This window comes from Peromyscus californicus, unplaced genomic scaffold, assembly GCF_007827085.1.
Source record: "Peromyscus californicus insignis strain IS unplaced genomic scaffold, ASM782708v3 Scaffold_6__1_contigs__length_162567912, whole genome shotgun sequence".
Lineage (NCBI taxonomy): Eukaryota > Metazoa > Chordata > Mammalia > Rodentia > Cricetidae > Peromyscus > Peromyscus californicus.
Window position 1 is genome coordinate 117,358,263 of NW_026294584.1, and position 26,511 is coordinate 117,384,773.

The 26,511-nt window shown below is 38.5% G+C and overlaps 1 protein-coding gene across 2 annotated transcripts in view; it reads right to left on the reverse strand.

The window, feature by feature from the left end:
- Positions 1–26,511, reverse strand: part of Cntn3 (contactin 3) — a 395,670-nt gene that overhangs the window by 107,996 nt on the left and 261,163 nt on the right. For both annotated transcript variants that reach the window (XM_052719452.1, XM_052719453.1), the window contains 3 exons: positions 8,221–8,424; positions 7,150–7,252; positions 2,764–2,948 (listed from right to left, as the gene is read on the reverse strand). In XM_052719452.1, the coding sequence (XP_052575412.1) occupies positions 2,764–2,948; positions 7,150–7,252; positions 8,221–8,424 (492 nt within the window). The remainder of the gene's footprint in view (positions 1–2,763; positions 2,949–7,149; positions 7,253–8,220; positions 8,425–26,511) is intronic.

Genomic DNA, 26,511 nt, shown 5'->3' on the forward strand with positions numbered 1-26,511 from the left:
CTCAGCCTTGGTGTAGGGAGGAGGAGACTGGACCTCCTCAGTTGACTCTACCAGGCTGAGCTGACTCCCTAGGGGAGACCTTGCCTTGGAGGAGGGGGGGGGATTTGAGGGGAGGGCTAGGAGGTGGGAGGAGGGAGGACGGAGGAATCCGTGGCTGATATGTGAAATTAAGTTAATTATAAAATAAAAATATTTAAAAAAAACAAAACGTTTTTCCAGTATGAAACACAGTTACCCCCAACCTACTCCTCCTACTTTATATTAAACTCTTTTTCCAATTTCAGGAATCATCAGACCTCCCTGGAAGGAGATGATAACTAGATTTAGACAGGAATTGTTGACCTAGGCCTGAGTCTTCAGTAGGAATCTTCGTGGGTGATTCTAATATTCTAACAGTCTTCTTCTCAGATTAGAACTCCCACATTAATCATGTCTTTTCTCCCTTATCCATAACCTGATAGTCAAATTCTCTATCACACCATTTTTTTTTTCCATGAAATATTAGAGCAAATCACCAGAGAACTACATGGCACCTATTGATGCTATGTTATAATTTCAAGGTAAAATTGTAGGGCACCTTCCATTAAACTCTCTATGCCATTTATTTATGATTTATTTCTTAGGTGCATAAAATATTATCTACAGAACGGACTAAGTGCAGCTGACGCTGTTGGTTTCCTCTTGTGCACTACTTTCCATTCTGCCTGATGACTAAAATATCACCAGTCTTTCACCCTGATATCATTGTTTTCTGTCAGTTCACATTGTCCATAAAATCTAAGGGGAACTGATTTTGTACCCTGTTCCATAGGGAGGCTCTTGTCTAATCCTACTTTCCCTTGCTACTGAGGATATTAGGGCTGGACATCTGAGCATGGGATTATAAATATTTTGGAGAGCAGAAGGATGTGAGTACCTGATGTGCTGCTCATTGGTGGCAGTCACCTTGTGATTGTAGTGGCGATTAATATGTAGAAAAAGGAAAAATGATTCAAGCAGAAAATTTAAAAAGTAGAGAAACTGAGTCATGACCTGATGTTAAGTACTTGTATGTCAATTTAGCTTTAGTTATGCTTTCCTGGGTGAGGAGGGTATACGGTTCCTATTTGGGCAGGGGTGATGGGGCATAGAGTTAAAAACACTGAAACTTTTAACACAGCAGTTCTCAACCTGTGGGTCTTGACCCTTGGAGGGTCAAAGGACCCTTTTACAGAATTTGCCTAAGACTATCTACATATCGGATATTTACATTATGATTCATAATAGTTGTGAAATTACAGTTATGAAGTAGCAATGAAAATAAGTTTTTGATTGGGGGGGTCACCATCACATGAAGAACTGCATTCAGGGGTTGCAGCACTAGGAAAGTTGAGAGCCACTGATTTAACAAGTCAGAAATTTTCTCACAGTGCTCACTTCTGAGTGTGCTGTGATCCTTCAATGACCAGAAACAGGAAGCTACGCTAGGGTATAAGAAATCCCCATTGTGTGGGGGACACAGAGCTACTCAGCCCCAAGGGTGAAGAATTTATCTTACCACCACCACCACCACCACCACCACTACTACCACCACCACCACCACCACCACCACCACCATTATTTCCATATCATGCCAACAACTTATGGCCACTGACATATAGGAAATCTTTTCTTATATTAAACTAATCATGAGACAAGGTGGGAAAGTTACAAAACATAATGACTTGTGCTATTAAAACATTCCTTCATTTTGCCCCCAACAGTTTCTAAAACCCTGTAACATAAGAAGCATTTATCTTGTCAGAGGTAATATATTTTCGAACTTCAAATTGTTCAATGGTGTCTACAGCTTTAACAGCTGTCTTAGCAAACAGTTTCCTCCCCTGCAGCATTTATGTACACTGTACGCACCACCACAGAAAGCTGTTTCAATTACAAGTTACTAAAATAAATAGGCAATAATGCAATTTGCCCTTCATAAAAATCGGTGAATTCTTACTAGGTTTACAATGTTTCTAATAATTAAATTGCAAATGCATTCAGTGAGCTTCCATCTCCATGCATTTTACAGATGTATTTTGTATAGTAACATATTAGCACTTTCCAAACCATGTTTTCATCAAAACCTAATGGCATGTTTTAAACAAGAGAAATTTTAAAACACAAAAAGAAAATCTCATTTTCTCAAAAAAAAATAGTCCTCTAAATAAAAGAAATATTATTCTTTCCTTCCCCAAATTGAGCAGTGCATCAAACAAATATGATTACAAATTAAAGGATGCAAACAGACTCCAGATTCATTATTTACATTATTGGATAGCGTGGAACATCTCCATCCAGAGCAACATCTTCAGTGTATTTGGTTTGTCTAATGTAATAATTGCAACTTTTCTCAGCAAGCAGTTTTATTCTGCTTTTCAAATAAAGATTAAAAAACAAAACAAAACAAAAATTAACACCTCTTCTAGAGGAGAAAGCGGCCAGAGAGAGCTGTCTGTTATATTAAGTGTGGGAAAGGTCATGCAAAAAAAAAAAGTGAAAGATTTCATTATCATATGAATCACTTTCAAAATGTAAAAGGAATATGTCTTCATGTTGGTGGCAAGTTTCCTTTCTTTTTAATTTCTTCCTACTCTGATGGTTGTCTTTGCTTAACAAAATGAGAATAAAACACAGAAAATGACAAATTAAATCACAGTTTTCTGCTATAACTACCTTCACCCACCAAAACAGCTATGAGAGAACAAAAGCTACAAGGCAACTTTCCATATAGCTAATGCTTACCATAATACGTGAGCCGCCCTCTTGCCACATTTTTTCCTCGTGAATTCTCAGCAATGCACTCATAGGAGCCTGTATCTTCCTGTTGGAAGTTCGAGATTTCGAGCACACCATTGAACTTTCTCAATTTAATTTTGTTGGGAAATGGCATCCCATCACTTCTTCTCCAGTTAATCTGAGGAACAGGGCTGATAAGAAAATTGTCATTTGCTGTTCTCTGGAAATCTTAGAGACTCAAAAACAGAAAGCTTTGGTTAAGAGAGCCAAAGACACAGGTTTCAGATGCAGGCTATTTCCAGGTGTAAATTCTTGTTTTGATGCAGGGTCTAACTAGGTAGCCCAGACTTGCTGCTCACTCCTGATCCTTCTGCTATGACTTCTGAGTGATGATTACAGGCATGTGCTACCACACCCAGGTTTACATCTTTGAAATAATATTTTAATACAATAAAATGGTTATCTTTGCCAGTCAACTTATGCTTTAAGTGCAGGAAAATATGACAAATGAATAAGTAAATGACAATCTTTTTTCTGGCTTAGCTTATGGAATCAGTAAGGCACTTTCAATTTCTCCAAATTTCTTTTAAAGCTTCAAAATACATCATGTAAGTATACTTTCCTGTATTCGATTTTTCACTTGCTTCTAAAGAAACTTTAGAAAACATACAAAATCAAATAAAGATTAAGTTCTTTGAAAAAAATGGTAATACTGAAAACCTCTTAGTTAAATTTACAAAATGAAAGAGAGAAGAATCAAGCTGACAAAATCAGAGACAAATGGGGTGTTGTCACAACAGATTCCCATGAAATCCAGACAATCCGCAGTAAACACTCTGACAAATTATACTTCAAAAAGTTAGAAAATCTAAAAGAAATGGATGAATTTTGTAAATGTGCATGATTTACCAAAATTAAAGCTGGAAAATATTATAAACACATTTTTTCTTTATTAAGAAATTTTTTATTCATTTTACATACCAACCACGGATTCCCTTCTCATCTCTCCTCTCGTGTTCCCCCTGTCTTCCCCCCAACCCATCCCCCATTCCCTCCTCTGAAAAGGTAAGGCCTCCCATGGGGAGTCAACAAAGCTTGGTACATTAGGTTGAGGCAGGTCCAAGCCCCTCCCCCTACATCAAGGTTGTGCAAGGTATCCCACCATATGTAATGGGCTCCAAAAAGGCAGTTCATGCATCAGGAATAGATTCTGATCCTACTGCCAGGGGCCTCTTAAACAGACCAAGCTATACAACTATCTCATTTATGCAAAAAGCCTAGTCCAGTCCCATGCAGGCTCCATATCTGTTGGTCTAAAGTTCATGAGTTCTCACTAGCTTGGTTTGGCTGTCTCTGTAGGTTTCCCTATCATGATCTTGTGCCCCTTGTTCATAGACTCTGTCCTCCCTCTCTTCGACTGGACTCCTGGAGCTCAGCCTGGTGCTTGGCTGTGGATCTGAAGTCTCTACATAAAGCAAAGCCCAGGACCTGATGGATTCACTACTAAATTTTCTCAAATTTTTAAGGAAGTTCTCATCCTAACATTGCTCAAGCAGTTTGACAAGAAAGAAAAGGAAAGAGACACTACCAGGTTCATCCTATGAAGTCAGTATTATCCTGATACCAAAGTTGGATAAAGATATGCAAAAAAGAAAACTGCAGAGCAAGTCCCCAGACTAATATATGAATGAAAAAATTCTTAACAAAGTACTTGTAAACTGAATTCAGGAACACATAAGGTCATACATCATGACTAAGTTAGCTTCATCTCTGTGATAAAAAGTTGGTTCAATAGATAGAAATCAATAAATGTAGTGAACCATATGAATAAATGTAAGGACAGAAATCACCTAATCACCTTGATAGCTGCTGAAAAGGCATCTCACAAAATTCAGCATTCGGTCATGATGAAAGCCATGGAGACTTTAGGAAATCATCTATCATACCTCAAAATAATAAAAGGTCCGTATAAAAACAACCCATAGTCAACAGTACACTAAATTATAAAAAACTGAGACCATTTTCTTCAAAATATGGCATCTGACAAGGATGCCTGTGGTGGTTTGAAAGAAAATGGTCCCCAAAGGGAGTGGCACTAATAGGAGGTGTGGCCTTGTTTTAGGAAGTGTGTCATTGTGAGGGCAGACTTTGAAGTCTCTTTTATTCAAACTTCCCTCAGTGTGACTGTCAGTGGACTTCCTGCTGTCTCTGGTCAAGATGTAGAAGCTCTAGCACCATGCCTGCGTGCATGCTGCCATGTTCCCTGTTATAATGTTAATAGACTGAACCTCTGAAACTGTAAGTGAGCATCCCCAATTAAATGTTTTCTTTCTTATTTATTATTTATTTGTACTTTATTTAATTAACATTTTTTAATTTATTTTACATACAGACCATTGTTTCCCCTTCTTCCTCCCATCCTGTTCCCTCTCCCTGCCTCCCATCTACTCCCATCCCCATCCACTCCAACTTTCATCTCCATTCAGAAAGGAGCGGGCCTCTCTTGGGCTTGAAAAAAGCATGGCAAATCAAGTTGATGCAAGACCTAGCTCCTCCCCCTGTATCTAGGCTAATCCATCATGGGGAAGAGGTTCCCAGTCTCTCTGCTAGGAGCCTTACAAACAAACCAAGCTACACAACTGTCACACACATGCAGAGGGCCTAGGTCAGTCCTATGCAGGTTCCTTAACTGTTGGTTCAGAGTCCATGAGCTCCCATGAGCTCCTGTCAGCTGTCTCTGTGGGTTTCTCTGTTAATGTTTTCTTTATAAAAATTGCCATGGTCATGGTATCTCTTCACAGCAATAGAAACCCTAACTAAGACAATGACTCTCTCACTTCTTACATAGTATAGTGTTCAGATCAGTCTTAGCTAGAACAATATAAATGATAAAGATAGTACGGAGATAAAAATGGGAAAAGAATTCAAGCTATCCCTATTTGCAGATGACATTGCTATATACCTAAAAGACCCCATATAATCCCTTTTAATAACATTGCAAGGTACAGAATCAATATATAAAAATCAATTGAATGAAATTTGATTCAAATCTGTTACCCTATACCAAAAACAACTGAAAGCACATCGAAGACCTTAAGTGAAAGTCTAAAATGCTAAAACTTCTAGAGGAAAACATTGGAAACGTCTTTCAAAACACAGGCACAGGCAAGGACGTTGAACAGAACTCTATAGGCCCAGGAACCAGCCTCAAGAATCAACAAACAGTACTGCATGAAATTAAAAGGCTTCTATACAGTGAAAGAAACTATAAACAGAGTAAACAGCCTACATAATGGAAGACAATCCTAACAAGCCATAGCTATGACAAGGGGCTAATATTACAAATTTACAAAGAATTACAAAGATTAAACACCAATGACATGAAATTGCCTGTGAACAAATGGATAATGAAATAACCAGGCAGTTATCAGAAGAAGAAACACAAATGCTGATGATATACTTAAAATGATCAAAAGTGTGAATTCAAACTGTTCTGAGATACTGCTTCATCCCAGCCAGAATGGCTATCAGAGAAATCAGACAACAGAGAGTGAAAAAAGATACTGAGAAAGAGAAAACCTTATTTATGGCTAGTGGAAATGCAAACTAGTATAACCAATATAGAAATCAGTATGGAGGTTTTAAAAAAATAAACAAAAATAAAAATGAATATATAACTAAATTTTACCATTTTGGGGGCATATACCCAAAGGACTCCACACTCTACAACAGAGATACTTGCTCATCCATGTTTACTGATACTCTTTTTCGATATCAAAGAAATGCAAAGAGCTTAGATGAAAATGTGGTATGTACTCAGAGTGAATTTTATTCAGTTGTAAAAAAAATGAAATTTGTAGGGAAATTGGTAGATCTGAAAAGTATAATACTATGTGAGTTGATTGAAAACCAGAAAGACAAAAAAGGTATGTTCTTCATATATGGATTCTAGTCTGTAAAGTATATATGTCTTTAAACACACACACACACACACACACACACACACACACACACACACACGGTTACACACATACACATAAGTTTAGTTATAGTCTTAAAATCGAGAAAGGAGATCAAGAGAGGGAAAAATAGGTGATGAAGAAGGGTAGGTAAGCAAATGTACATACATGACATGAAAAGAGTAAAGAGAGGGGATTGGATAAAAGTCAAGATCAAGTGTAGCAGAGGGTGGAAGAGAAATGGGGGAAGGAAAATCTATTAAAATACTCATTTGCAATTCTACAGTGAGATCTAATATCTTGAATTACACTTTAAAATAAAAATATTTTAAAGGTATAAATAAAAATAAATTATGCTATGAAGAAAAAAAAATAGAACCCTCTGTACGTCCCCAAGTATCCTAACAACATATGGGATTGTTAAAGAACTTACTTCCCAAGGGCGAAGCATTCCAACTTCACAGTTGAACCTTTAGCTGCTGGAAGAGTTTCTGGAAACTGGACTTCTATCTTAGGTTCATATTCACCCATGACACCTGTGAATTCACAGTACAAAATTGGAAGTGTCAGAGTTTCCTATGGAATCATTTTGTGTTTGTAAATAAAACTTTATTTGGCTCCCCTTTGAACAGACTACCACTTTCAGTGATTGAAATGACTGACAGGTACTAACCTTGACCAAACATGCACCCTGAATAACATTTTAGGACTCTGGATTCATGGAGTCAAAAATACTGCAGTATGCAAAATGTTTTAAAGAAATTCTTTGAAATGCTGTATACAATGTGAACATATCTATTTATGCTGACATCCATAATGTATTAATAATCCCTGGAATTTCCTATGGTACAAAGATTATAGGAGGGGATTTGATAAACGGTAGCCTCATCATCACATAGGTGCCAATCTTAAACATAATAAATGGCTCCCTGGAATCAAACCATGGTGATCTAACATGTGGGGCACTCTGATTCCATTATACCTGACTGGAAAGTGCTTCCATATTTGTATACAAGACATTATGGTGTATGAGATATGATTTAGTTTAATAAGTCAACTACCTAGGCTTATAACTTGGCACCTCTTTTTCCTCTCCAAAATCAAATGTAAAATGTAGCCCATGTTGGTCTAAAACACACTGTGTAGCCCATAATGACCTTGAACTTCTGAACCTGCTTTGTTCTGTCACAGCTGTGGGATTATAGGCATGTACCACCATATCCATTTTGTGTAGCTCTGAGGATCAACCCAGGGCTATGTATTTGCTAGGCAAGTATTCTACCTGGCAAGCTATAGTCCCAGCTGCTAAACTGGCTTTCTCCTGAATCTGACAGATACCTTTTTAGCAGTGATCAGGGAGGTAATACCACAGATTTTTTTTCTATAATTTTATTTTAGTGAGATATTTTATCTCATAACAAAACACTCACAAACTTTAAACAATTTCAAGCTGACAAAAATGCAAACAAGTGACATCATGGGCATTCCACTGTAGGTCTCTTACCATCAGAGCGTAGCACCAAAGGGGTTGGGGAGCCCAATACTCTGGCATTTGTTACAGTGCTAGTCACCACACATGTGTAATTTCCCACATCAGATGACTCCACCTTAGCTATGTAGAGGTGCCCTGTCTCTTGAGAGACAAATCTCCGGCTGTCTTCTTCAACAAATGATGGATACTCGTTGAAGACCCAAGCATATGATAGTTCTATCAAAAGTTAAGAAGAAATACATTTCATTACTTAGCAAAGTATGCCAGAGTCAGTTAGAAGTATACAAAAATGATGTTTTTCTGTGAGTCGTAGAAGAGCACTTAGGGAAATGATTCTGCATTTATTTTACATTACCATGGAGAACACTGCTGATTGGCATTCTAGTGCACAGAGCACCTTTGCTTCCTTCCTCATCCCTGTTCTAGGTTATGCTTTTATATGCCTTGCTGACTTCGCTCTTGCTTGCTTTTAGTTGGTGTCTCCATAATTCTATATCCTTAATTTACCAATCCCATAATAGCAAGTCCTAGCATCAAACTTATCACAGCTCCTTAGCTTCTTATGAGTAACACATAGTGACTCAATCACCACATAAATCCCTCCCACAAACTCTGCCAAACTCTAGGTTTCTCTTGCTCCTGGATCTTTGTATATGCTGCTCTTGGGCCCACAAAGACTTTTGTCTTGCTTGTTCTTTCTTCGTTCCTCCATCCCTTTCTTCTTTCTTCCTTCCTTCCTTCCTTCCTTCCTTCCTTCCTTCCTTCCTTCCTTCCTTTCTTCCTTCCTTCCTTCCTTCTTTCCTTCTTTCCTTCATTCCCTTCTCTCTCTCTCTCTCTCTCTCTCTCTCTCTCTCTCTCTCTCTCTCCCTTCCTTCCTCCCTCCCTCCCTTCCTCCCTCCCTCCCTCCCTCCCTCCCTCCCTCCCTCTTTCTTTCCTTCTTTTTTTCTTTCTCTTTTTTATTTAGATTTTTTGGTAAACAGTCATATATTCATCACATATACTATTGGGTCTCATCAAGACATTTTATACAAGCAAATAATACACTTTGACCACGTTCTCACATGTGCCATCCCTACCCTTTTGCCCCTCCCCCTCCCATGTGTCCCCTTCCTCAGGAGTTTCACTTCTACTTTCATGTCATATACACATAATGGTTTTACATATCTCTATGAAGTCTGTGATCCACAAATGTGCAAGGACTCTACATACTGCTCACGGGAATGTAACTTAGTTCAGTCACCATGGAAATCGCTATAGAGAACTCTCAAAAAATTAAAAGAAGATTTTCCATACGATTTATATATACTACTCTTGGGTATTTACATGGAAGACACGAAGTAAACATTACAGAGAAATTTTTACTCGTTAATGTTTTCTGAAGTATTATTTACAATAACTAAGTTTTGATGCCTTTACAGACATGTATGGCTGAAGTAAATATGTACAAAGTGGACTTTTTTCAGCTATAAAGAAGAATGAAATTGTGCCATTTGCAGTAAAATACATGGTTCTTTCTTTTGTTTCCTCCTCTTTAAGCATCAAACCTCATTCAGCTGAGATAATATCAAGTCGCTCATAAAGTAACATCAGTCACCTCCAAGGTGGAATGTTCATTCTGCTTCCTTATCTAGGCTGTAGTCCATATATAGAGTGATTCCTAATAATTTATTTTATTTTCAATTCTCTCTCTCTCTCTCTCTCTCTCTCTCTCTCTCTCTGTGTGTGTGTGTGTGTGTGTGTGTGTGTGTGTGTGTGTGTGTGTGTGTGTGTGTGTGCAGGTCCCTTCAGAGGCCTAAAGATGTCACTAGATCCACTGGAACTGGAATTCAAGGCAGTTGTGAGCGGACAGACATGGGTGATGAGAACAGGACTCCAGTCCTTAATTGCTAAGCTACCATTCAAACCCCTACAGCAATGCCAAAGTTTATTCTAACGTAAGCACTTATTATCCCAGATGTAATGACTATCTCCTCAATTGTCTCTGTGGTAATAACAAAATGATCTCAATTTTTCAATTTTATCTGTGGTGTTGGGAATCCAACCCAGGACCAGCACATACTTCTGAGTGCTTTACCATAAGTCACATCCTCAAACTTGATATCAGTTTTAAGCCAACTGCTCCCATTTCTACCTGCAACTAAAACTTTAAATGCATTTATCAGGTCCTGCATAAGCATTTGTTGGGTCAAGGAAGGACGCATTATGGTAGAAAGTGTGAGCAAAAATCTACTAAGAGGGTCTTTACCAATTGTGGGCCTGTGTAAACAACTGTCTCTTAGAGAACTATACTCTCCTCTACAAGGATGACATATAAATAGTATTAGGCTTCTATTTGAGGTTTTAGATCATCAAATTATTGAGAGCTAAGTGTTACAAGGCAAAGTTTCTGTGTTTGCTTTACTGGCTTCCTTCTTCCTTGACTCTGTTTTCTTTTGCAATTACACTAACCTTACTCCCCTGGTTAATTCCTATAAAGGTCTTCCAAAAGATTTTTTGAAAACATTTGCTGTCAATACAAATTTGATGAGGTACAAGTAAAAATAGATTTGAAGCACAACTGTAATCATAAAACATCTTTCCTTTTGGAAAAGAATGGACAATCACTTGATAGAAAGCACTGTGAAATGATGTGAGAAGTTTGGTTGAAAGAGGCTCCAAGTTTCGGGGGAAGGAGATGTGAAATTCTTTCATGACTGAAGAATAGACATAAGTATCAAGAGAACATTCAAACACACAAAGATAAAAGCCCTCCAGGGAGAGCACAGAGCATATAAAAGGCCAGCAGAGTAACTCAAGGCCTGAAAACCATGGCAGCAACAATCCACGGTGATGCTAGTGACAGTGCTGTCTCAACCGAGGGAACACATTGCACATTGTATATTCACAAGCACTGACTTCCTTTCCTAAAGAGTGAGGAATAGTCTATGAAGGTCTAATTAAGTCACTGATGAGACAGGAAAGTCCAAAGTTGTTGGTTGAATTTTATGGGAAAAAAAATAAATAAATAAACCTCAAACACTAATTCCCATTGGTCTCTTGCTTACCCACATGCTGCTTATTCATCCTATAACAATACCACATAAATCTTCAAGAAAAATAATGTTGAACGGGCAGGATAAGCTTCTTATGGAATTGGTGAACCTGGCTGCTGCGGGGGTGGTGGCTCTTTAGAGTCCTCCTGTGGCTCTCAGCCAACCCTCACCTTTCCGATGCCCCTTCCACGTCGTTTTTGTTTAATGGAGACAAAGCATTCCTTCTCTGCTCATTAAAATGTTCAAGACACAGAGTTAATGCAGTAGTCTTCTTTTTACTATCTATCTAGATTAAAACTTTGTTCCCAGTATAGAAATTAGGCAATCAAAATAAACTGCAGTTTATCCAAAATAAGAATAATTGGAAGAAAGAATTCAGTGTAAGGGTCAGAAAATCTAATACATGCAAGTAAGTGTCTTAACATGAGGCTGTATCAACAATAGGTATATGTAATACCTTGGAAATATCACAAGTATAATTTTAATTTAAAACACTCATTGTAAAATAATATGTATTGCATGAATCCACTTACTGTTTTTCTTTTCATCATAACAGTATTTTATCACAAATGGGATGATTTTTGTCTCTGTCATAATAATGGCTTAGTTAGGGAAGCTAAAGAAGGAAAATCAAACATGTCTATGTGTATCTCTGGGGTACTCTGGTAGATTTGGCAGACTCCACTCAGGTCCCACTAAAGAGAACCCATTGCAGAGAAGGTAGATAAATGTCCTCTACATGCGTACTAGAGGCAGGGGCTATGGCCATAATCACCTGGACTCCTCCTAACTCACTGAATGCTCACCATTCCTGCTCCATGTAGGGTTTTTCTAATGGAAAACTTTGTTTGGAACACTCCACAGAGAAATTCTCAAAATATTTTCAGATCATTGTTACAGTGTGACTCTTCTCTTTGTCCACAGATATGTGAACTGATTCTTAGTCTGTTCCTCTTTCTCACTCTAATCCCTCTCCCTTATGCTTTTACAGGTCCTCCTTAGTAATCCTTTTCAAATCTGATCCTTTAATCTTATTTCAGTGTTTACTTCCTAGGAACCTGAACTGACTTGGTTGCTGACATTGAGCAGGAGACCTTTCTGTATTTAAAACTGTCCCTTTCCTTTGATCAGGAGGGAGGGTCTATTCAGGATCATAAACTTCCTTTCCCAGGGATAATTGATATTCTTTTAAATTTCTATCAAGTTAATTCCTTCACCTCACTTCCAGGTTTTTCAGATATGCTGGCATCTGTCCTATAGACCAGAAAAGCTCTTTGGTACCCCAGTGAGAAACAGTATAAGGCTCTCTGCCCCTGACACTGACACCAAAAAAAAGAGAAAGGTGGTTCACTTTTAAAGCAACTCTTGCCTCTATGAGGTAAATTAGTGAGTAGAAGGAATAAAGCCCCTCATAATCTAAAGGCCTAATGACAAGAAGCTGCTATCTGCAGCAGTGAGGATTCATATTCTCCCCTCAGGAGTTAGTGTCATCAGGTAGACACAGAAGTCTATCACTGACCTCTAAATTACCGAGATGAACTCCAACCTTAAACAGTCACTCAGTACTAATTTATCCACAATCTTCATTAAGCAATGCATCATAAATAGTTTACACTGTAAAGGGTGATTTTAAAGTTTCATAAGCACTTCCTTTCTCTAAATATCCCAACAATACAGCTTATATAATGTTAAATTTAGGCACTCATTTATATGGACATGAATAATAAAATAGAGCTCCTCTCTAGTACAACCTCAGAAAAATCCAGAGAATAATGATTCTTGACCACCAACAAATGAAAACAAGGAGAAGAAACAGGAGTATGGAGGAGGAGGCCCCTTGTAGCTGGAAAATACTTAAAGAGGAAATATTTAAAATAGACTTTGAGATGCAAGTAAGAAGTGAAGAAGAAGTACATGCTTAATAAGGTTTTCAAATATCTAAATCAAAGCTCAAGAGTTTGGGTGAATACTAGTGTATTATACAGAATCCTGATCCCAGTACTCCACACGCAGCCCTGCAAACCTAGGGATAGGTCTGTCATTAGACACAGAAGAGGGACTCTGCAGATATAAGTAACATGGGGTATTGAGATGGGAAGATTTTCCTGGGTTATCTGAGTGGGTCAAGAGTTACTGTAAGGATGATAATGAGCAGGGGGCAGAAGAGCTACAGCCAAAGAGAAGACCCTCTGCCCATCAAAGCAGGAATTTCCACTATCACAGACAGATATTTTAAGATACCATGTCCTGAAAAGGGCTGTGAATGCCGGTAGCCTGTAAAGGCCATACAGGGTAGGTGGCAGGGGCTCCCCTCAGCCTCCAAAAGAACAGCAGGAATCTGCCTATATCTTGACATTTAGCCAACTAAACTAATAATCTGATTCTGGACCTCCATATATCTATCCGTGTTACTATGTTTGCAGGAACTTGTCAATGTAGCAGTGAGGTAGTGTACACACATACCTGGCTGTGGGATTGTGCTAAAGACACACTGTTAAAGGCATTGCAGTGAACCTGAACATGCCTAATGTAATCAATCACCAGGATCCTTCTATGGAAAGACACACAGGAAGGTCAGAGAAAGGGCTGACTAATGAGCAGATGTCTGAGGGAGGTGATTACTTGCTGGAGAGCCAAGAGCCAAGGAATATAGGCAGCCACTGGCAATGGCCAAAAGCAAGAGCAATGAAGGCTCGGCCAAGGTTCTGGAAAAGAATTCAGCACAAGCAACTCTCAGTACCATGCTGTCAATCTCAGGAAATTCCCATTGAAATTTAATGTTGTACAACAAATTCATGCTGGTTTTAGTAACTGTGTTGTGGATTAGTAATCGCTATAATAGGAAATCAACATAAATGATAATAGCCAACAACAAATAAAGATTTACGTTTCCTAGATTTACTTCTGTAGTTGTCATAAAACACCGTGAGAAAAGCAATTTAAGGGAGAAAGGGTTTATTTTAGCCCACAATTCCAGATTATAGTCCATCATTATGGAAGTTAAGGTGGGAACTTCAAGAGCTAGCCACAGCTGTGATCAAGAGCAGAGAATGCATGCATGTTCACCAGTGCTGTCTTCTCTATACACTTATACAGTCCAGGACCCAAAACCAAAGGAACAGTGTGGCCACAATGTGCAGGATCTTCATCTCAATTAAAGCACCCAAAACAATCCTCACAAACATGCTCATGGGCCAACATATCTAGAGGACTTCTTAATGAGACTCTCTTCCTAGCTGACTCTAGATCATGTCAAGTTGGCAATTAAAAGTAACCATGACACAATGCTACACATTTTGAATAAATTTCCCCAAGTAATAAGAAGAAAATAGATTTTATGATACTAGAGTTAGAGATCCAAAGGGGGAAATCATGCTTTAAAGAATACAATTATAAAGGTTCATATATAGGAGGAGAGGCATGGAATATTCCAAAAGAGAGAATCAACTAGAGCTCTCAAAGTCAACTAGGGACTACTTTTCACAAATATGTAGATCTTTACAGACTCAGGGAAATGATTCCCATTTATGTATAATTCTTCTCACAAGGTCATGAGAAGTGAGTAGAAGTTTATACAACCCACATTGTTTATAGACTTTTTTGTCTTAAAGGAAAGCTCTGCATCAAGTTCGCATTTGCTGCTGTATGAGTATGTTAAAATTTGTAGATCATAGGTCTGATTAAAAACATTTGAGATTTACATGATTTGTTACATTCTGAAATAAAGTAAAATAACATCTTCTGTGATACTATGAGAACTTACTTATAAAAAACTTCATTTGCAATAAATGTTAATTGAGTACTGCACAGCCAAATATGTATCAGTTCCGTACCTTTTGGGAGGATTCAGCATCATTTTATGTAAAATGATAAATAAGCTAGAAGCTATGATATAAATGATAATTTCATAGATACTAACAAACTAGGCTCTACAAAGCCTTTCATAACCTCTTGAGGAAATCATAAATACACTATGCTAAAATAACATGGCCGCTAGGCTTTCTATTAACAAAGCTATAGGAGTATTAGGAATAACAAATATTTTTTTTAACTAGGGAGCCAAGAGTGTCTAACAATCAAAGCCATAAATAAAGAGAATAAAGTTCTGAAATTCTGCCTTCCAAAAAGTAGTCCATGATGGATGATGTCACTTCGTCAGCCACATTCCTTCCCAGGTCACTGAAGTGTACAACTAGTCAATTTAACATGAAATATGCCACTCTGGTGTTTACCTGGAGAAATATTAATGCACATACTACTGACATTTGAGGGTTTATTTCTAGTTCCACTATGAAATTCTTTTATGAAAGAGATTTAATCCGCAGCCCAGACATTTTCTAGAAGAAATTCTGCCAAACAAAAATGCAGTTAGGCAAAATTGTAAAAGTAACTTGGGCCATTTTCTGGGGTGCCAACTGGGGAAGTCTGACATATTTTTAAGATGAGACTTATTTAAAAGTGCAGGGAGGCATACTTGATGTCATTTAAGATTTCATCAGTGATTCACACAACTGAAAAGAGAATTCTGTTCTGAGGTTTACAGGTCATGCTACATGGCTGACAGTCTGGGATAGAGTGCACATCCCTCGGTCTAAAACAAGGTAAAAACCAGAAAGAATGGTCAGTGGTTAGGAGCTGGCACGAGGCATCAGAGGCTGGGGGCTGTTGTTCAAAAGCTGTTTTAAAAATTGTTGTCATATACGGCAGGTTTCTCTGGGTGATTATGAATATCTACTGAATCCATTTTGACTTTGAGTCCTAGTAAGTCTAACTTATGAGTTTCTAAGCAGAACTGTATTAAGGCCTGAAATTATGTTTTTAGGTTAGTCCCCAAGGTGAAAGTTAGGATCTTGTGCATGGCTGGGAGTCAAGCCCAATTCTCAACTGCCTGTAAACTAAATAGTTTGGAGCATTCTTCCCCCTTCCCTCTCCCTCTCTCTCTTTAAAACAGCGGCTTCCTCTTTTCTCTGGTAGCATTGCTAATGTCACTGATATGATGGGGTTCCTGCCTCCTTATGCTCAGGGCACCTAGAAAGGCCACTGTGTATTGCTTTTTTTTTTGTGATATGCATTCGTTTTCTCATGCTATTTTCAATAAATGTCCCCGGTCCAATCACCATGTCAGTCTGTTTACACTAGATTGACCTTATTCTTCCTTCTTCTATCCAAGGAGATCTCAAGACAAGAGGGTGAAAGTTGAAATCATATTCAGTGGCAATCACGTGGTCCATCAGTGGCTTTTGATACCCAAGGAGAAGTGGCAAAATCATTGCAAATCTTTGACTGACATCGTTCCTCCCACAAGGCTGGTGAAAGCATGTCATTGCCAAAGAAATCAGTCTACACTTCCACAGGGGGAAATGAGTTTAAAAGATGAGAATCATTGTGAGATTTATGTATGTGTGTGTGTGTGTGTGTGTGTGTGTGTGTATACACACATACATATATATACACACACACATATATATGTATATATGTATATGTATATGTATATATATGTGTATATATGTATATATATGTATATGTATATGTATATGTATATGTATATGTATATGTATATGTATATGTATATGTATATGTATATGTATATATAAGTCGTTTAGGCCTCAGATAGACTCTTCAAGGAACAATCTCCAGTATCCATGATGTTGGGACTAGGGACGAAAACCACAGAACAACAGTTAAAACATCTGTATTCCTTTTTCTCATCTCTGACAAAGAAATACTTGGCTAAACCAACTCAAAGGAAGAAAGATTTCTTTTGACTCACCATATTAGGTACTGTCATGAAAAGGAAACCATGAAAACAGGAGTGGGAGGCAGCCAGTTACATCCTGCGGGACAGTCAGGGAGCAGAAAAGGGAGAATGCTTGAACTCAGCTGGCTTTCTCCTTCATCCCTTTTCTGATCCCAGCCCAACCGTGATACCCACATTCATGGTAGGTCTTCTGCCTCACTTAATCCTTTCTAGATAGGTGTTTCTTAAACCAATCATGTTTATATATCACCATGACAGTAAATAAGAGAGAATTCGCTGTTTCTCCATTTTTATCATATAAGAGTTCAAAGACCTTGAAAAAAATGTTAGAAAGCAATTTTAAGATTAGTTCCAAACTAATGCAGGAAATTATCGGTTTCATAACCAAAGCCTTCTCAAGTACAGTGAAAAGAAAGTGATTTGTCATAGGAAAATATCACATGACAATGCCTGATGCCATGTGCATGCTGATGTGCAGACCTTAAACATCTGCCAGACTGCTATGTCTTGGGAGTCCCCTTTCCTCATCACTCACAGTAACTAGTGGACAATTCTTAAGGCTTTAGTGGCAGTAAACAGCATTTTCTTTTTAAGTGCAGTCTAGGAGATATAAAAAACCTTACAGCTCATGGGAGCGCTAATTGGAGCCAATTATACTTTGATTGACCTACCTTGCTATTAAAATGATATGCAAAATTTACACTGCCCTTGCAAAATGGAAATTTTCTTCAGAACAAACTAACTGCGGGAAGCCTTCCCTGTAATGAATCTGAAGGTGGTGCTTGTGGGTTATAATTCCCACATCAACTCTAAGAGGCTAATTCCAGAGAGGGGCTTTGCAGGGCTGCAAATGACACAAAAGAACCCTAGAGTCATGAAAAGGTGCAATAAAATAGTTGAAATAATTAAAGGCAAAGGAATCAAGGAACAGCATCACAAAATGTAGCCCATTTCTCATTAGGTCTGATTTTTCATTTGTGAAATTTTAAGCTCCCCTTTTAAAGAATGCCATGGGAACATGATTGCTCTCTTCTATGTGCCTGGGCTTTTAAAACAAAATAAAATGTCCATTTTCAGTGCTAAGTTGAAATGAGATCATTAGAAGATGAAGTCATCCTACTGTATGATAAGGCTTTCAGTCTTTCTTTCTTTTTATCTTTCTTTCTATCTTTCTTTCTTTCATGTGTGTGTGGTGTATGATGTGTGTGTGGTGTGTGTATGTGTGATGTGTGTATGTATGTGTAGTGTGTGTATGTGTGTGTCGTGTATGTATGGTGTGTGTGTTGTGTGTGTATGGTGTGTGTGTGTATGGTGTGTGTATGTATGGTGTGTGTAGGTAGTGTGTGTGTATGTATGTGTGTATGTGTAGTGTGTGTATGTGTGTGTCGTGTATGTATGGTGTGTGTGTTGTGTGTGTATGGTGTGTGTATGTATGGTGTGTGTAGGTAGTGTGTGTGTATGTGTGTATGTATGTATGTGTAGTGTGTGTATGTGTGTATAGTGTATGTATGGTGTGTGTGTGTGTATGGTGTGCGTTGTGTGTGTATGGTGTGTGTGTGTGTGTGTGTGTGTGGTGTATATGTGTGTGTGTTGTGTGTATGTGTGTGTGGTGTATGTGAATGTGGTATGTGTGGGGTGTGTGTGTGTGGGGTGTGGTGGGTGGTATTGTGTTCCCCAAAATATTGTGTACACTAATAAACTTATCTGGGGTCAGAGAACAGGACAGCCACAATATTAAATATAGAGGATAGGCAGTGGTCTCACACGCCTTTAATCCTGGCATTCCAGAGTCAGAAATCCCTCTGGATCTCTGTGAGTTTAAGGCCACATTGGAAACAGCCAGGCATGGTGACTCACGCCTTTAATCCCAAGAAGTGAGTCTTTAATCCCAGGGAGTGATGGCAGAAAGCAGAAAGGTATATAAGGCGTGAAGACCAGAAACTAGAAGCTTTTGGCTGGTTAAGCTTCTAGGCTTTTGAGCAGCAGTTCAGCTGAGATTCATTCTGGATAAGGGCTCAGAGGCATCCAGTCTGAGGAAACAGGATCAGCTGAGGAACTGGCAAGGTGAAGTAGCTGTGGCTTGTTCTGCTTCTCTGATCTTCCAGCATTCACCCCAATATCTGGCCCAGGTTTGATTTTATTAAGACTCTTTAAGATTCATGCTACAGTGGTGTGTGTGTGTGTGTGTGTGTGTGTGTGTGTGTGTGTGTGTGTGTGTGTGTGTGGCATGTGGTGTAGTGTGTGTATGTGTGTGTATGTGTGTGTGTGTGTGTGTGTGTGTGTGTGTGTGTGTGTGTGTGCATGTAGGCTTGAATTGCTTTCTACTCTATTCATCAAGACATCTATTCATCACCAACTCAGAGTTCACTAGTCTAGCTAGCTAGCTTGCTCTGGGCATCACTTGTCTCTACCTTCAGAGCACTGGAATGAGAATCCTGGCATGCACACCTGGCACTTACAGGAGTACTGTGCATAAGAGCTCAGGCTCTGTGCTTCCATGGAGAGTTCTTTAATCACTGAGCCATGTCCTTAGATCTGCAAGGGAATTCTTGGCACTGATAATACATAATTCTAAAGGAAGTTGGACAAATTCTTGAAGTTTACTTTTTCCTTTTGTTCTTACACACACACACACACACACACACACACACACACACACACACACACACACACCACTGTTGCTGTTACTTACCTCAATACTACATCAAATCTTTCAATTCAACCTTACAATGTTGTTGAGCAGTGGTGGTGCATACCTTTAATCCTAGCATTCAGGAGGCAGAGGCAGGCAGATCTCTGAGTTTGAGACAAGCCTGGCCTACATGAGTGAGTTCTAGGACATCCAGGGCTACACAGAGAAACCTTGTCTGGAAACACTAAACACAAAACAAAAGAACAACAACATAAGGTGTCTTCAGTGTTTTTGATCTTAGCCATTCTGACAGGCGTAAGGTGGTATCTCAGAGTTGTTTTGATTTGCATTTCCCTGATGATTAGGGATGTTGAGCAATTCCTTAAATGTCTTTCGGCCATTTGAGTTTCCTCTGTTGAGAATTCTCTGTTTAGTTCTATAGCCCATTTCTTAATTGGACTGTTGGGCATTTTGATGTCTAATTTCTTGAGTTCCTTATATATTCTGGATATCAGTCCTCTGTCAGATGTGGGGTTGGTGAAGATCTTTTCCCATTCTGTAGGCTGTCGCTTTGCCTTGTTGACCGTATCCTTTGCTCTACAAAAGCTTCTCAGTTTCAAAAGGTCCCATTGATTGATTGTTTCTCTCAGTGTCTGTGCTACTGGTGTTCTATTTAGGAAGTAGTCTCCAATGCCAATGCGTTCAAGACTACTTATGTGGAGCTAGGGGAACTCTCCTCCACTGCTGGTGGGAATGCAAGCTTGTACAACCACTTTGGAAATCAATATGGCGCTTTCTTAGAAAATTGGGAATCAATCTCCCCCAAGATCCAGCTATACCACTCTTGGGCATATACCCAAGAAATGCTCAACCACACCATAAGAGCACTTGTTCAGCTATGTTCATATCAGCATTGTTTGTAATAGCCAGAACATGGAAACAACCCAGATGCCCTTCAACTGAAGAATGGATAAACAAAATGTGGTACATATACACAATGGAATACTACTCAGCAGAAAAAAACAATGGCATCATGAGGTTTGCAGACAAATGGATGGATCTAGAAAAAATCATCCTGAGTGAGGTAACCCAGACTCAGAAAGACAAACATGGTATGTACTCACTCATAGCAGGATACTAGACATGAAACAAGGATGAATTGTCTGCTACTCACATCACCAGGGAGGCTACTCAGAAAACAGGACCCCAAGAAAGACACAGGGATCGCCCAATGACAGAGAAATGGAATGAGATCTACATGAACAGCCTGGACATGAGTGGGGGTAATGAAAGGCGAGGGTCGAGGGAAAGAGAGCTTGGGGGAGCGGGAGATCCCAGCTGGATCAACAACAGAGAGGGAGAACAAGGAATAGGAGACCATGGTAAATGAAGACCACATGAGAACAGGAAGAAGCAAAGTGCTAGAGAGGCCCACAGAAATCCACAAAGATACCCACACAACAGACTGCCGGCAATGGTCGAGAGACAGCCCGAACTGACCTACTCTGGTGATGGGATGGCCAAACACCCTAATTGTTGTGCTAGAAACCTCATCCAACTACTGAGGGATCTGGATGCAGAGATCCATGACTAGGCCCTGGGTGGAGCTCTGGGAGTCCAATCAACGAGAATGAGGAGGGTTTATATGAGCGAGAATTGTTGAGACCAAGGTTGGATAAAGCACAGGGACAAATAACCAAATGAATGGAAACACATGAACTATGAACCAATGGCTGAGGGGTCCACACTGGATCAGGCCCTCCGAATGGGTGAGACAGTTGATTGGCTTGATCTGTTTGGGAGGCATCCAGGCAGTGGGACTCATTGCATGAGTCGGCTGTTTGAAACCTGGGGCCTATGCAGGATTGTTTGGCTTGGCCTGGGAGGAGGGTACTAGACCTACCTGGACTGAGTCTACCAGGTTGACCTCAGTCTGTGGGGAAGGCTTTGCCCTGGAGGAGATGGGAATGGGGGGGGGGGCGTTGGGGGGAAGGTGAGGGGGACGGGAGGGGGGAGAACAAGGGAATCCGTGACTGATATGTAGAACTGAATTGTATTGCAAAATAAATTAAAATAAATTAAAAAAAAATAAAAATAAAAAAAAACAACAACAACAACAACAAAGACCCTTATACCTTTGATCTGACTTTTCTGAATGACAGGCTAAAATAAAAAGAGATGGTTCCATTCATAAATCATATAATGAAAATGGTACAAAGCCACCTGATTCTAAGCATTTGATTAAATATTATGCTTGATTATCAAACAAATGTAAGCACAAAAATAATTCGTACAGACATCAATAATTAACAGTAATTTCCATCCACACTTCCAGACAGGCGGTATTCTCAATTGACGCCAGTTTCTATGGTCCCAGAGGACACGTTGGAGTTCACAGGGGGCTCCTGTTCAAACTCAGATTTGCACAGGAGTTTGCAAGCTTTAAAGAAGATGATAGGAAAAAGAAATGAGGAAAACAGAGTATCTCAAGTTCTCTCTTGTTATGCTCGGTGATAAGCAGATTCAGCCTCACCATCTTCCCAAACCTCTTTTATTCTAGAAAAGCAGACATGTGAAATGAAACATGTACCACTCCATTACCCTGAAGACAAGGCTTTCAAATAAAAAAAAAAACTTGCATCTGCTTTTTCTATGATTTTAATAATTCAGCTAAAAGAAATCTCTGCTGAGTTTAGGCAGTGCATGAAGAACCACAACATAACTACTCAAATTTGTTTTTCTCTTTAAATCTTATTTTCTTAGTATTATACTCTTAGAGAGATTTTAAATTTTTTTGAATTTTAATTGACAAATAATGATTGTGCATTTTAAATAGTACAAGCTGTAGTGTTATTATACTTGCATATAATTTATTGTCTGGATTGGATCCAGCCAATATTCATTAGCTTGTACACTTATTATTGTATGATCAACCTTTTGATCATACAACAATATGATCAAAAAGTCTACTCATTTGTCAATTTTAAAATATAGAATATACTATAATAAACTATGCAATAGTTATAAAAAATCATTCCTGTTTCTACCTGAATCTTCACACCCTTTGATCAATATTTCCCCACTTACCACTCTGACTTCAGTAACTGATCATTCTATGTTCCCAAGCATTCACTTTTCTAGATTTTGAGTGGAATTGCATAGCATAAGTAATAAGGAGTACTTAGGACAAAAATTAGCAGAAAAATAATAAAATGATCTTTCAATGCTCATATTGTACCCTTAAAACCCTCCAAAATGGTGGCTGTTTATTACACTTACAACTGTATAATTAAAATAATAATAATTTCTCTCTCTCTCTCTCTCTGTGTGTGTGTGTGTGTGTGTGTGTGTGTGTGTGTGTACGTATGTGTGAGAGTGAGTGTATGCATGCCTGTAAATGAAGAGGCCAGAAGACAGCATGCGATCCCTTGAAGTTGATAGTATAGACATTTGTAGGATGTCCAGCTTGTTAAATGGATGTTAGGATCTGAATTCTCATCCTCATGATTGCAAAGCAAAGGATCTTAATTGCTGAGTCCTAATTTCTAGTGTAACTCCACCAATGATGGTCATTAATATTTCCACTTTCCATCATTCAGCCTTAGTATTTATTAACACATGATTTCAGTAACATATGTATGCTCTATTGGCCAATAAAGGCTGATTATAAGAATTAAATAGTAGCATCCTTATGTAAACTATGTCATTTTAACTAGTATATTCTGTGAATCCAGTGTTTCACTGCTATGCTAATATCACTCACTATACCTGCTTTCTGGGTTACTGTCTTTCATTTCATTTTTAAAGGGGGCAATTATTATAGTCAGACTCATGCTCTGATATAAAAAAATCTAGTGTATCATGGCCTCATTGAGATTTTCAAATCTGTACAACAAGAACCAATGAGGCAGGTAGAGCCAAAGGCATGGAAAGAAAATGTGCTCTGATTCAACTAAAACCATTAGTTTCACACCTTTCATTCCATGTAGAACTGTCAAAAATTACTCATCACAGCACTCAACTGGACAAAAGGGAACTAGCCTTCAAACTCATCCAATTATTTATTATAATCCAAGAATGATGAAATTCTTTTGAGTTATTCCTAAATTGTGGTAGAGTTGATGTTTACTGAATCAATTAAATTTCTTTTCAGCTTTCCTGAAAGACATAGCTTAAAATAGAACTTCTAAATACATAGCTTCTCTCTCTCTTTTTTTTCCCTTGCTCTGGCTCCAAATGTATTTACCTGAAACAAAATAAAGAAATTCCATGGAACCACCTGCTCCCTATTTCAGATGTTTCTGTATAGAGAGATTCTAATAAAAGAAACAGGCCTGACTGTGGAAAGCAGAAAACAGCAGTCCTGTGAGTGTTCTCTGACCAGCAAGATAAAAAGTTTTCCCTGCCTGTAGCAAATATGTAGATTTGCAGCAGAGAAGCATTCCATTCCTCCTTGATCAAAGTCATGCATAAACTCACCTAGGAATTCTAATCTGTTTGACCTAAGTGTTCATTGATTCTATTTCAACTGCAAGGAGTGGGAACTTATCCTGCCAGTGACTGACTCAATACTACATCTTTAATGCATTCTCCCTAACTATATAGTATTTTTCTATTCCAAATAAACGTCTGGGAAACAAGTTGTTGATTTCCTGATTGTGCTGAGGACAAACCACATAATGCTTCAACTGCTTTCATTAGTATCATCTCAGCTAGCATAATCTCTCTCCTGCCCTGTGAACTCATGGCAGCAATGTGTTCTAGGTGAAAACTGCACCTGTGTCCGTTGCCTTGTGAGACTGCAGTCCTGTGTATCTAGACACTTTTCTTGTCTTTCTTCAAACCATATGTTGTGTTGGATTATTAGAATGTCTAAAGTGCTCACACTTACTTTCGGCTGTATTTTTATTTCAACAGTGTATCTGATGGTAAATTTTTGAGCATCTTTGTATCTTTCATCCTCTATTTTATTAATCAATTAGCTGACCTATGGTCGGCATGCAATGAAAATATTTCCTGGTTTCCAACTTGCATTAAGTCATGGAATATTTGAAGCACGATGTTTTACATCAAGTGACCTCATAGCTCTACTGTATTTGAAGTCCACAGACACTTATCATCGCTGAGGTCTGAGAGTAATAAATTTCACTGTTTCTCGCTAGAGCAATTTCAAATTTGAGTTCAAGAGTCTATGTTTGCACCAAATGTTCTTCTGAGGAAATGGAAAGTAAGAAAACAGTAAGAGTCTTAGTGATAACAAGTTGGTAACCAACTCCTGCATGGTTAGAGAGTCTTTAATGGTGCCAGGAATAGCACTCTAAGTTTATTTTTGATCCTTTATAAATATAGATAGGAAGGGATGTTTCTATATCACCTGACATGAAAAAAGATTACAGACAATGTAGGATAAAACAAGTTCAGAAAGCAAAAATATTCATTATAGATCCGCGCTTCACTAGGCTATCTTTTTTTACTGCAAAAACAAATTAAAATACGCTTTCTAGGGCATCTTTGGAAGTAGTAGACATGCTTACTTTAGAGTTACAGGATTTGAGGGTTAGGAGTGAGTTCATATTCTAGGGATGAGCTTCGGTAAATTTACCTAATCTCTCAAATCTCATTCTTTATTCCTACTGAAAAATACAAAGATTGCAGCTTTGGTTAATAACCTGTAGGACAGGATTCCTTAGGATATGTGTTATTACCATGAAGATTGGAGTATCTAAATGCCTGCTGTAGGTGGTAGAAGATTTAAATTCTCTCATATAGAATGTATGAAGCTTTTCTGTTTGTGATGTGTTAACTATATTAAAACAACTAGCATATACATCCCATTATAAAGAGAACAAAGTCATTATACCTTGAGGAATCATGTAATTAAGTTTTCTCTCAAAATGTAAAAAAAAAAAAGGGCTAAGTGAAGTTCAGTGGTAGAGTAACTAGCAAAAATTGAATATAAAAAGAATAAATTTGATGACTTACTTTGAGCTACACAGTGACCTTAACGATTTATACACATTAGCTTATTCATTACTCTATTTTGAAGGTAAGTCAGTTAAGACCATGCAAAGAGGATTCCCTCATTCTACTCAGAAAGATTTGTGTTTTAAAGCTAGAGAAGTAGCTAAGTAGATAAAGAAATCTTTTTTCTTTTTTTAATAAGTATTTTTATTTTATAGTTAATTTAATTTTACATATCAGCCATGGATTGCCCTGTTCTCCCTCCTCCCACCCCCCAGCCTTCCCCCTAATCCATCCTCCATTCCCACCTCCTCCAAGGCAAGCTCTTCCATGGGGAGTCAGCCCAGCCTGGTAGATTCAGTTGAGGCAGGTCCAGTCCCCTCTTCCCTGCACTAAGGCTGAGCAAAGTGTCTCAGCATAGGCCCTAGGTTCCAAAAAGCCGGCTCATGCACCAAGGACAGGTCCAGGTCCCACTGCCTGGGGGCCTCCTAAACAGTTCAATCTCATCAACTGGATAGAGAAACCTTTGTTACTCAAGCTTAATGACCTGAATTCAATCCCCAGGACCGATGCACATATGAAAAGATAGAATCATTTCCCTAAAAGTGTCATCTGACCTCTATTCACACACACTGGTATGAATACACCTCTGAATCTACTCTTCTTTTTCTTTCTCTCATTTACACACATGCACATACAACATGCATACTACTAATAAAAAATTAATAAATTTGAATTTACATTTTCAAAAAAATAAAGGACTTGAGACTTGGAAGAATGGCTGATAGTATACACTATTCACAGGGCTGCTTCTCTTTGCAGCTCCTCAACCTTTGGAGTAAAATCAGAGTGTAACATCTAAAATCAATTCATGAATTCAATAGGATCAGGGACAGCTAGTGTTTAAGATGTCATATCTG